Source organism: Sinohyriopsis cumingii, chromosome 11 (genome assembly GCF_028554795.1).
Source record: "Sinohyriopsis cumingii isolate HCF-2022 chromosome 11, ASM2855479v2, whole genome shotgun sequence".
Lineage (NCBI taxonomy): Eukaryota > Metazoa > Mollusca > Bivalvia > Unionida > Unionidae > Sinohyriopsis > Sinohyriopsis cumingii.
The window spans coordinates 84,129,423-84,142,296 of NC_142971.1; the positions used below are offsets into that span (position 1 = coordinate 84,129,423).

Sequence of the window (12,874 nt, forward strand, 5' to 3'; positions counted from 1 at the left end):
ATTGTTATGTATTTGATTTAATTTGTTTGTTAAGTTTTAAAGTCGTTTTATTTTTAATTTCATTACATGTCAAAATAATAAAGCTTTGTTTACTAGGAACTCAATATTTTTTCACAAAATAGTTTGACCTTGACTCTTCAGTTGTAAACAATAATGCTGACCTATTTCCCAACCTTTATTTAGAAATCAGTGAGAGAAGTAAACAACTTTTTATTTTTATCTTATTCTTAGAGTAAAATGGTTTTTGTCAAGGTCATACTGGGGCTATGTGATTTTTTATTTGTAAACATGATCACGTGACCCTCTATTTTGCAATTCAGGCATTTATGAAATTGCGCATTGCTTAGTTTTGATAGTAATGTTTAGAAAGTGATCTCTCATTCTGGGCTTAAAACACTTGATGTCAAGGTGTTCTTTTGTTTTGTCATTTTGGAGTTCTTTTAATGTTTATTCAACTATTTTGGATTCAAAAGGATTAATTCTTTTTTTCCTGGAAAAATATGTGTGCTCATACAGAATTCTTGAACAAAGACATTTCTTAAAATTTGTATTCAGATTTCCAAAGCCAGAGTGTTATTTCTTGTTTTTCTACAACAGCACTGTACCAGATATAGCATCCGTCATCACCTTCCATCTTGGATTTTTCGTCGGGACTCGAACTTGAAATCATTAGAACATTTCATTATTAGGACTTCTAAAATTTTATTCGTGGATTATTCTTAGATTATTTTTGGATTTGATTCATAAAACCATAGGTTCTTATTTTTCATTTTTACAGTATTTTTCTAGGGAAATAAATTATTTGTTACATTTTTCAAAGCTTGTTGTTTTCACTCTTTCTTGTGTTACTGTTTATTCAAACCTTAATACATGACATAAGAATATGAAAAAATCTCCAATCAGTGTTGTGCTTTTCTAATTGACTTAATAGTGTGAGTGGCCTAGTAAATTATAATGACTGGCCCAGAAATATTGTTGTATCCCCTCAATATATGTGTTATTTGCATTCACAACCTATTTGACATGTAACAGCTTGTGAATGCAAATAACACATATATTGAAACTGTAGAGGGGAAAGAAATGCTTCGAGAAGTGATTGTTATATAGTGTATTAATGTTGGTGTGATTTTGTTTCTCCTAGACCAGATATACACATGATCACTTTCTCTGCAAAATAGTTGTTTAAACAATCAGCATTTCACGATTCTTTCCCAAGGTCTCTCCCTGCTGGATTTCTCCAGCATCGAGTTTACCAAAAATCTGAAAACTGGAAAATTAGGTGTTGAATTTGGGGGACCTCCCTTTGATTGAGACTTTCAGTAAATGGATACCGGTAAATGGATTCATGAGACCAATGCCAATAACAATATTATGACCGTTTTTGGACAACCCAATCCCTATATCCATATACAAATTTTATTGAAGCAAGACCCTGTGCTTGTAACATTGAAGTTTGCTGCCATATTAATGCTGTTTGTTGCTTGTGAAGTGGGAAGAAAAGCAACTGCATTAGTATCATTTATTATTTATTTTTGTTGGTCTCAATTTTCGTGGCTTTGAAAATAAAAGATATTTCATAGGTACTTAAACTTATGGTTTTGCCAATCAGAATTTGCTTATTTGTAGGTATTTTATTTCGTGAATTAACCTCAACAAATATCTCAAATAGAGAATAAGAAAAGAACAAAACTATCAGGAGAGTAAATGACATTTGCTTCAATGGTAAAAACAGTACTACCACTAGTGTGATCACAAATTAAATACATGTCAAGATAAATCACTTACACTCCACATCAAAAAGATCTCTACCTTAATGCACTGTGCATAAAGGTGCAACATCAATTACTTTCTTATTACCATGGTTTTATACAGTGGCAAAAGAGTGATAAAAATCAACTTAGATCCCTGTCAGTTTGGATAATGTCATCATTCCACATTTGAACCAAACACGTGACCAGCTGCCTCATGCTCAATACAGTTATCAAGCAGTGTCAACATTTGATGTGTTCATAGACCATCAAAGTATAAAGATGCTAACTAAATTGAAAAACATTGGAATGGAATCACCCCTTTGAGCATGCTCCTTACGTGAACCAACTTCAAGCTATAGTTTTAGTCCTTTACAGTCATGTTTGTTCATTGGAATTAAGCATGCATGATTAAAATGTGACAAGCTTTAACAAACATTTTAGACGTGTATGTAAAAGCTAATGTTTCTAACCATATTAAAGAAATTGTGCTTATTTATAAAATAGCCTTGTTTATCTCTTAGAATGATAAAAACTAAAAGAAATGATGGGGGCCACTTCTTAATCATATGTGGCTATATTTTGTTGGGTCATTACATTTGTGGTTCAGCAAAGATTCTACAACTTATTCAGCTTATATATTCAGACACTGGCGACCCTGAAAGACATACAGATGGAACAGAATGCACCCATCACCACCATCTGCTCAATGAATTTATGCTAATCCCAGGAACCATCCTGACCATAAAAAAACTGAAATCCACAAATAAATGGAAAAGTCTGATGTCTGATTTCTCCCTAACTCTTGGGACTTCAGCCCAAATCATAACTCATAAGCTCCCTCTTCAAGTATATACATTACCAGGCACTGTGAGGTACCTGATTTACTTCATATTTGGTCAAATTCAGTTGAATGGTTTTTGACAAGTTGCCTAAAGATATTTATGATTTTAGTAATATCTGATGGCAGAATGGCACCATTTGAACAAATATGAAAGAACTTGAGATAACGATTTTTTCTTCCAAATTTTGACAAATTCTGTGGTTTTTGAGAAACTATCACTTAAATTTTTTTCTATTTTCAATATAGTCCCTCTAATTAAATATATACTGTATAGTCCCTCTAATTAGGTATATACTGTATATTCCTTCTAATTAGGTGTATACTGCATGTTCCGTCTAATTAGGTATATACGGTATATTCCCTCTAATTAGGTACATACTGTATATTACCTCTAAATAGGTATATATTGCATATTCCCTCTAATTAGGTCTATACTGTATATTCCCTCTAATTTGGTCAAATACTGCTGAGTGGTTTTTAAGAAGTAGTACATACAAATTGTGAAGGGACCATGGATGATGGATGATGCACTGTGAAAATACTATGCATGATACACTCAATAGACCATGTCAGAAATTTGCTTGGCCTTTGGGCTAGTGAGTTTTAAAAAATGCTGGTCGACCTTCCTTGATGTGTATACAACTTATATGTATTCCCTTTCCACAAACAATGGTAATATTTTTAAAAAATTCAATTAGTCTATAAATTCCTATTTTCCTCTATCTGAAAAAGCAATTAATCTCATAAAACAATCAGTCGACCATTTTTTCTAATCACCCGAAAGTACATTATCATATTTTGGCATATTGTGTACATATATGCAAGGTGATGATACAATTAGAATTGTCATGACTAGATGCATGTCATCACAAGTAAGCCTCCACCAATATGATGCAATGGAAAGGCACAATTATGTCAAAATGGGGGCATCCATCCAATATGATACAATGGAAGGGCACAATTATGTCAAAATGGGGGCATCCATCCAATATGATGCAATGGATGAGCACAATTAAGTCAAAATGGAGGCATCCATCCAATATGATGCAATCGAAGGGCACAATTATGTCAAAATGGGGGCATCCATCCAATATGATGCAATGGATGAGCACAATTAAGTCAAAATGGGGGCATCCATCCAATATGATGCAATGGAAGGGCACAATTATGTCAAAAAGGGGGCATCCATCCAATATGATGCAACAGAAAGGCACAATTATGTCAAAATGGGGGCACCCATCCAATATGATGCAACAGAAGGGCACAATTATGTCAAAATGGGGGCACCCATCCAATATGATACAATGGAAGGGCACAATTATGTCAAAATGGGGGCATCCATCCAATAAATCGTTTTTGAAAATTCTTGATGTAAAGCCATATATCAAATCTGGTTTAAATCCATGCAGGTTAAAACAAAGTTATTAAGCAAGAGTAAAAAGTTCTCAAAGGACATGATGAAAAGGGACATGCATGATTGACATGGTTAACATTTATGTGCCCCATCTTGGGGTGGGGTAAATATATATATATATATATATATATATATATATATATATATATATATATATATATAATCTATGCTGTGGGGGGTTGCACAGAGACAAGGAAATCCCAGTCAAGGGGATACTTTTTTTGTCTCCCAACAAGGCCAGTCGCTCTGCAAACCTCAATGTAGATTGTTTTTCTCACTCAATAATTTCCTTGAAAGTGAATAGAATTATTCACTTTCACAATATAGTTCACATGCAAATGTTTACATGTGGCACATTAATACCTAGATGTTAATGAGGGCTGTTGTGTGACAGTCCCATCCAAAGTACACAATTTTTACACATGACCCAAAAAAAGATAACATAAAATGTTTGATAGTATTGAGGTGTTATCACATTTAATATAGGATGTTATTAGAAATGAACAATAAATAATGAATATTTATTCCAAGAAAATGTTTCATTTTCATCAGTTCTAATTTAGAAATGTTATACAGTAATGTATATAATGAAACGATACTGGGTACACAGTTTTATATGGGCCATAACGATGAGTTACATGTAGCATGAGTGACAGTGATTTGTTTGTTCATGGGTAATTAGAAATTGTGTCACTATCATATATAACCCTTCTTTTCTTTGGAGGAGGTGAAACTGTTTGTGACATACTGATGTTGTAATTAATATTGATTGCATACATTACCCACGTGTATGAAACACCCTCCAAATACAGACCCTATCGAATAACTATGTGCGGATCTAATCAAGTTCATGGTTTCTTGGAAAATTTATATTTTCTGTCTTGGAAATATGGCAATTGTTGCTATTCGTGGTGGAAGGATATGCTACAGGGAAATCTGCTTGTGGAATAACGTGTGGACAGATAAATGATTCCTTCTGCCTGGTAATTGCATTGTTTGTTATTAATGGTTTGCAGGTACATGTTTGATTCAACTGAGGCACATTTATGATTTTTGCTTTCCTACCTTTAAGAGTCAAGATGTTTGTTAGCTTGTAGTCCATTTTCTTTTGTTTTCTCTTTATCGGTTTTTTAATATTTAAATCTTATTTTTGTAAGTTATTTGTTTCTTCCCTCCAAAAACTAGTTTGGTAAATTTCCCTAAGTGTCAGCATTTGTTTGATCAGAAAATAAACTCCATTAGGCCAAACAGAAGACAACAATGGTTGTGTCCCTTGATAAAGTAGTCCCTAGTGCATAGACACCATGGCTGAGATGGCTGGTATGAGATAACCAGACTGAGATGGTTGTTGTTGTTGTTGTTGTTGTTGTTGTAGGGTTTAACGCCATTTTTCAGCACTAGATAGGCTATACATGGTGGTCAGTATAACTGGTGGAGGAAGAACCCTGGAAAACCCAGGGAAGGAACACCGACCCTCGAGAAGCTACTGGCAGGCTTTCCCACGTACCCACGCTAGCCGAGCCTTGGACTCGAGCCCATGTAAGGTGAGATGGCAGTGATCCGGAATGGTGAGCGCTTTAGACCACTCGGCCACTCGCGGCCCCAGACTGAGGTGGAAAAAGTAATATAGCAAAACACACACACACACACACACACACACACACACACACATATATATATATAACTGTACTGTCACAGCTCTAATGGAAATGTTTACAAACCTCTGTTATATCTATATGCAGGACTAAGAATTACCATATTAGTATTGATAGAACTAGCTTTTGGTGTGATTTTCTGTGTAATACATCTTGCTGGAGTGGGAATCCAGGTGTCGTTTTCTATTGTGGAACATGACTTCATCGTAGAACATCTGGAAATAGTTAAGAAAGCCGTCAAAAGAGGTTTATGTCCTGTGATAAGGTGTATAGTAATAAATAAAAATCTGTAAATTTTCAACCCAAAAAGATGAAAACATTATTTTGGTAATTTGATAACTATTACGATGTGCAGGGAATTTCAGATACAATGTATAAAGTATGTGCTGGGAATTTCAGATACAATGTATAAAGCATGTGCAGAGAATTTCAGATACAATATATAAAGCATGTGCAGGGAATTTCAGATACAATGTATATAGGATGTGCAGGGAATTTCAGATACAATGTATATAGTATGTGCAGGGAATTTCAGATACAGTGTATAAAGTATGTGCAGGGAATTTCAGATACAATGTATAAAGTATGTGCAGGGAATTTCAGATACAATGTATAAAGTATGTGCAGGGAATTTCAGATACAATGTATAAAGTATGTGCATGGAATTTCAGATACAATGTATAAAGTATGTGCATGGAATTTCAGATACAATGTGTATAGTATGTGCAGGGAATTTCAGATACAATGTATATAGTATGTGCAGGGAATTTCAGATACATTGTATAAAGTATGTGCAGGGAATTTCAGATACAATGTATAAAGGATGTGCAGGTAATTTCAGATACAATGTATAAAGGATGTGCAGGGAATTTCAGATACAATGTATAAAGGATGTGCAGGGAATTTCAGATACAATGTATAAAGTATGTGCATGGAATTTCAGATACAATGTATAAAGTATGTGCAGGGAATTTCAGATACAATGTATAAAGTATGTGCATGGAATTTCAGATACAATGTATAAAGTATGTGCATGGAATTTCAGATACAATGTATAAAGTATGTGCAGGGAATTTCAGATACAACGAATAAAGTATGTGCAAGGAATTTCAGATACAATGTATAAAGTATGTGCAGGGAATTTCAGATACAATGTATAAAGTATGTGCATGGAATTTCAGATACAATGTATAAAGTATACACAACATGAGTTCATCATAAACCGGATTCACCAAAACAAATTTTGTATCTTTCTGATGAACTACCACTCAGTGCTTGTTGACTATCATGTAGATTGTTTTTGAATAGTCTAAGAAACAAGAAATGTCTCATGGAATGTGGAGGCATGGCGGACACTGTGCCTGAAAACTTACTAAAATACAAATATGAGGTTCATTGAGAGACAAACAGACAGAGAAGCATGAATTTGTCTGCATCATATCTTTCACAAGCAATTTGCATATTGGTTTATGTTTTTATAAAAAAAAACATCATCATTCAGTTAATCATAAATATGATGCAAAATTAAAGTATAGATGTAACTAACATAAAGCCTCATGAACTTTTTCAAAATCATATTTTGCATAATTAATCTAAATTCTACGGTAGAATCTATAGATGCATTTATGTCCTTATTACTGTTGCAATTCACACAATTTATATTTTTAACAATTATATAAATGTTGGTAAGATTTTACTTTTTGCTGTGAAAGAAATAATTTTTGAACAAGATAATAAAATCATCATGCTCACATGTGACTAAAGTGAAACAAAATTGCACAAGTTCCAGCTGTTACCCCATGCATGAGTTCATATTGACATAAATTACCATTCATTCTGACATCCGATCACAGAATCATAGAAGGGTAATCAAACTTTGAGAGAGCATAATTGTTGTTTGAATATACAAAAACAAATATTATTGCTAAAAGTAAACTGATCATGTACTGTTTTAGAAATATAAAGACAATACGAAAGTTGAGTTCATTGTCATAATGAATTTCTATTAGTTGTCAAGAAAGATGCATTCATGCACTTAAGAACTGACCTGTGTGCCATTGATGTTTCATTTCAAGTGCAAACTGAAAACCTGACAACACAACAACAGCTCTGCTGTAGGTTTGTTTTCTTTACCATTATGGTGACAATAAACAAAGTGCTCAGGGATAAGTGAACAGAATACATTTTCTATTGAATGAGGATTTTATTGAATAATGCAGTATAACCATAAGCATTTAATTCTCGCAAAAGAAAAATCATTCATAGAAATTTTCACATTTATCTGTTTTTTTGTCTTGCATTTGTTGCATCAGGCAGATCACCCAAGCTAAAGATTATTTGTTAATGAGGAGAGCGAAAGTGAGAATAGACATGCTCCAAACTATTTTTAAAAACTGAAATTAATGAGACCTATACTACTCGATAATAGAAAACTAATTCTCTCCCTTTATGTATAACTACCTCGTATCAACATTCATTCCTGTCTGCTACAATAGTCCAGTTTCACAACACCTGAAAATAATGATCTCGAAATCCAAAACAAGACTCTCACTGCTGGGAGATTAATATTATATTCTGACCTTATTTGTACATGCAAAATACATATACTACAAGTATGCATCAAACGTGTTGATTTTTATTTAAAATATCCAGTAAAATAACACAACAGCTTCAAATTTTGGGAAGGCAATAAAGCACATAAACCCAGAGAGTGTTATGAAAACCATTTTATAGTCAGCCTTTAATTTAGAAGCATTTAAAATATGGTCATGATAATGAACTAAATGCAATAAGAGTATATACAAAGGCAGGTCTTAAATGCACAATGGAATTCTTGTACAAAATGGTGTGAAATGGAACAGTTTTACCAGAGATGGAATTATAATATTTCCCTTTTATAATCTGTATAATACATCTTCAAATCAAACCTTTAAATAAATGCTACTGTGTTGTAAAAAAAGCAGTCATAAATTTGGGATTTGGAACAGTTTTAGGTGGGCCACATGTAGTGTCAAGAACACACACAAGCACACATGAATCAGTTATGTATGATAGGTATTGAAGTTTACTAACAACGCAGAACAAGTCCAAGTATGGAAAAGAGTTTACTAACAACTCTTTTACAAATCAACAAGATGACTAAAGCCAGTGTGGTTTGGAAACTGCCCCTTTGCTGACTTTGTACAAACATTTTTTTATGATGTCAGCATGTTCAGTCATTGACTACTTATATTAGCATGAAAAGAAACATTTCAGACATGTTCCTGTTGTATGATTTCAGTTCTTTTTATACCATCTACCGGCCACAAACTTTATCTGTTGGTTTATTGCTATTTATGTTCAGTTTCAATACCAGTACTTAGGGTGTGTCACAAAATGTATCTGTTGCTTTACAGCTATTTCTATTCAGTTTCAAAGCCAATACTTAGGATGTGTCACAAAATTTATCTGTTGCTTTATAGCTATTTCCATTGTTTCAATGCTAGTACTTAGGGTGTGTCACAACATTTATCTGTTGCCTTATAGCTATTTATATTCAGTTTCAAAGCCAGTACTTAGGGTGTGTCACAAAATTTATCTGTTGCTTTATAGCTATTTGTATTCAGTTTCAATACCAGTACTTAGGGTGTGTCACAAAGTGTATCTGTTGCTTTATAGCTATTTCTAGTCAGTTTCAATGCCAGTACTTAGTGTGTGTCACAACATTTATCTGTTGCCTTATAGCTATTTCTATTCATTTTCAGTGACAGTACTTTGGGTGTGTCACAAAATTTATCTGTTGCTTTATAGCTATTTCTATTCAGTTTCAATGACAGTACTTAGGGTGTGTCGGAGAGTGAATAAAGTACTGTTAGTTCTGATGGTGGTCATTGTTTTACTCTGGACTTGAGGAAACAGTAGCCAAATATCAAAATGAATGTAACATATTTCACTGCATGACACACCAGATGTATAGCCCTTATATTCAATATAAGTTGACAAGATCAGTAAAGTACTTAAATCATACACGGAGAACAAATCTGGACTGTAATTTTTACATTATATGCTGTCAGTAGATGAGCATACTGATGGAATCAAATAATCAGCATGGAACTGGCAAAGGAGTGGGCAGATTTCAAACCAAGTGAGTTAGTCACCTTGTGTGTGTTGATTTGTAAAAGGCAAGTGACTGATGTCAATAGTTTTTCATTGTTACTGACATTAATAAATGCATGTGCCTTTTATTGCCGTCTTATAAACAATAATAATTATTCATGACTGATGAAGAATAAAGTAACTTGTGTATGGTAAGTATCATTTTGTATCGATTTCAGTATTCACTTCTTGTACTGACATAAGAATCAATCTGGAAAAGATATCAATATCACAGATATATCAATTAATTGTTTCACCCCTAAGTTTGTTTAAGATTCCTTTAAATAAACTAAAAATGTAATAGAAGCCAATCAACTTTTTCTAAATACATATACATATGTATTGAATATACAAGACTGTTTGAAATTATTCATTTGTTGTTCAAATATATATAACTGACATAAAGATGACTTATTCTTCAAAAGATATACAATTGTAAATCAGTCTTAACAGCTGTCTTTCCATGGGTGATTTTCATTTATAGGATATTCAAATGTCAACCAGTAATGTCAACCAGCTACCTCCACAACAATCAGATTTCAGACTGTGCTGATACTATGTACCAGATCTCATATGTATATGAGAAACAGGGAATACTTTATTTATTAAATGATGCATCTCACATACTCAAGCAGTAGCTACTAATATACATAAAATATCTACAAAAAATAGTGAAAAAGTAAAATGGCCTGCATTACTGCAACATAATAATAGGGACTCCAAGTGGCAGAGTGGTCTAAAGCACTTGCCTTTACTGATCATTGTCATCTGACTTCTGTCTATGTGAGTTCGAGTCTAATGGACTCAGCCAGTGTGGGTATGTAAGAAAGCTTGCCAGTAGCTTCCCATAAGTCAGTGCTTCTTACTGGGATTTTCCCCACATACTTTCTACACCTGTTGTACTGGCCTCAATATATAGCCTATATTGTGCTGAAAATGGCATCAAACTCAAAACAGCAACATATAATATGATCTTATATATGATATGAACTCACTTTGCCTCCAGAATACACCAGCCACAGTGCGGATTGTTCGATGCTTGACATTCATCACAAGTTGAATATTTAGAGCAGTTATTTGCTGCAACTTTCACCAGCTGGAAATGAACGAAACAATTTAATTATATTGTGCAGTTTTCAGTGATAAATGACACTGAATTTTGGTTAAGTAGTAAACATTATTTTCAACATAAAAAGGTAATAAGATATTCTGAACTGGTAAGTACTCATAGTATTTATTAAATACTGAACAAAATGTTTCTGAAAGTAAAATTTACTAAACAAATTCAGTACATCACTACGCATTAGTAGATTACTTAATCTAAGAGTGCCTCAAGTTAATGGGCTATTGTAATATTTATTTTCTTTTTGACGTCTGTAATTTCTGCAAAGCACAACAAAGAACTGCCATGATATTGTATAAATCATCAGTAGAAGTGAAGTCTGTCGGAGTGACAACACTCCAGATTTCATTTCTACCTATGATTTATAAAATTAATTTTGTGGCATCATAAAGAGAACAAAGTTTATGTAGATCAGAATAAATAATTTTTTTTAAAAATCTTTTTAATACTCCTCTTTAAATCATATATCTTAATGTATCAAAACACTCGGCTACAAGACAATGGTTTATTTCAGAACCTGGATGCTACAGTTACAAGTCGCGACAATACTAGTCACATGTCCTTACAATTAGCTATACCAGCTGCACTGGCATCACCATTGACAGAGGGGTATATAAACTGCACTCTGACACGATATAGTGAATCAACCCATATTATTCTCTCTGATGAGTTACAATAGTAACTAAACCAATCTTGATAACAATGGCCTATTTACCTTATGCTGGATTAATATTGGATCAGAAACACCTCTTAAGTGGTTGAAGCTCAGACAAAATAGATGCAAGATCATTTCATTAATATACATAAATCTTGCTCAGAATCTATATCTCTACATATCTTGACAATACAAGCCTATTTACCACATTTTATACAAATCTTATCAGAAACAGATTTGCTAAAGTGTTAACAAGTACAGCAAATCAGATGCAAGACCACTTAATTTAGGTGTGAATTCTGCTCATTAGTCTATGACAACAATGGAAGATTAGTCAGTTGAACAAATTAGCTTATTCTTTAGTAATTATTATTATTATTATTACACCACCATGAAGCTGGTTCTGGATGAAAATGGTATATTATCCTAGCTGTTTTCAGCCAATTATGTGATATGTGACTTGGTTGTTGTTTATACCTGACCTCTTTGCCTTTTAATGGTCTCTAAATGACAAGTTACTGCATAAACTGCACCAAGAAAAGTTTTACATAAACTCTAAGCAGGATTGTTTACTGTTTATACATGTTATGGGAATATATTGAAGTGGTGTTCCGTTTGTTATTGTTTTGTTTGTTTTTTTTTAGATTATTGAAAATTGTGTTTTTCAAAACATGTCTGTGTCATTAGGTTCTGGTGTAAAATGTAGTGTTATTAGCATAAGTTGTCTTATGACAGGTATGTATTCATCCGATCTCCAACATGTTAAAATAGGGACCATCTAGAAAATCTTCCTTTTATAACTCCTTTAGCATGAACAGTGGCACTGACATGGAGTTTCTACTTAAACACTTCTTTCAATATTTAATTGGTTCTGAATGTTGCAAATCTGACCACCATGATATCCACATTTTTGTGAAGGAGTTTTGAAACCAGACCTAAATGACCTTAGATTCTAGTCAAATGTAATTGCTTGCATACTTGTACTTCAGTGAGCTTCTGAAGACAGTTGCTTATAAATGTACTGTCAATTTTGTAATTAGCTGCATTTCAATAAATAAGTTGATAGTCAGCATTTTGGCAATACTCACTCTATTTCCTTCTTCCAAACCCAATATATCCAGTGGTTTCAGAGATGTAGGTAAAATGAGAATGACAATAACTTTATTTGTTTTCATGTATGCCTCTGGGTGCCATTAAATATACCACCCATCTATTTGTAACTAATTGCATATTACATGTATATTGACTATGTGGGTTCAATAAGTATGGGTGAGTATCCATCTGGTGAAAGGAAATAAAGT

General features: G+C 33.3%; 1 protein-coding gene across 1 annotated transcript in view; it reads right to left on the reverse strand.

Moving 5' to 3' along the window:
- Window positions 1-12,874, reverse strand: part of LOC149788886 (plexin-B-like) — a 446,804-nt gene that overhangs the window by 15,267 nt on the left and 418,663 nt on the right. The window contains exons 6-7 of the mRNA XM_089973559.1: window positions 10,791-10,891; window positions 5,762-5,876 (exon numbers count right to left, since the gene is read on the reverse strand). Coding sequence (XP_089829685.1) covers window positions 5,762-5,876; window positions 10,791-10,891 — 216 coding nt within the window. The remainder of the gene's footprint in view (window positions 1-5,761; window positions 5,877-10,790; window positions 10,892-12,874) is intronic.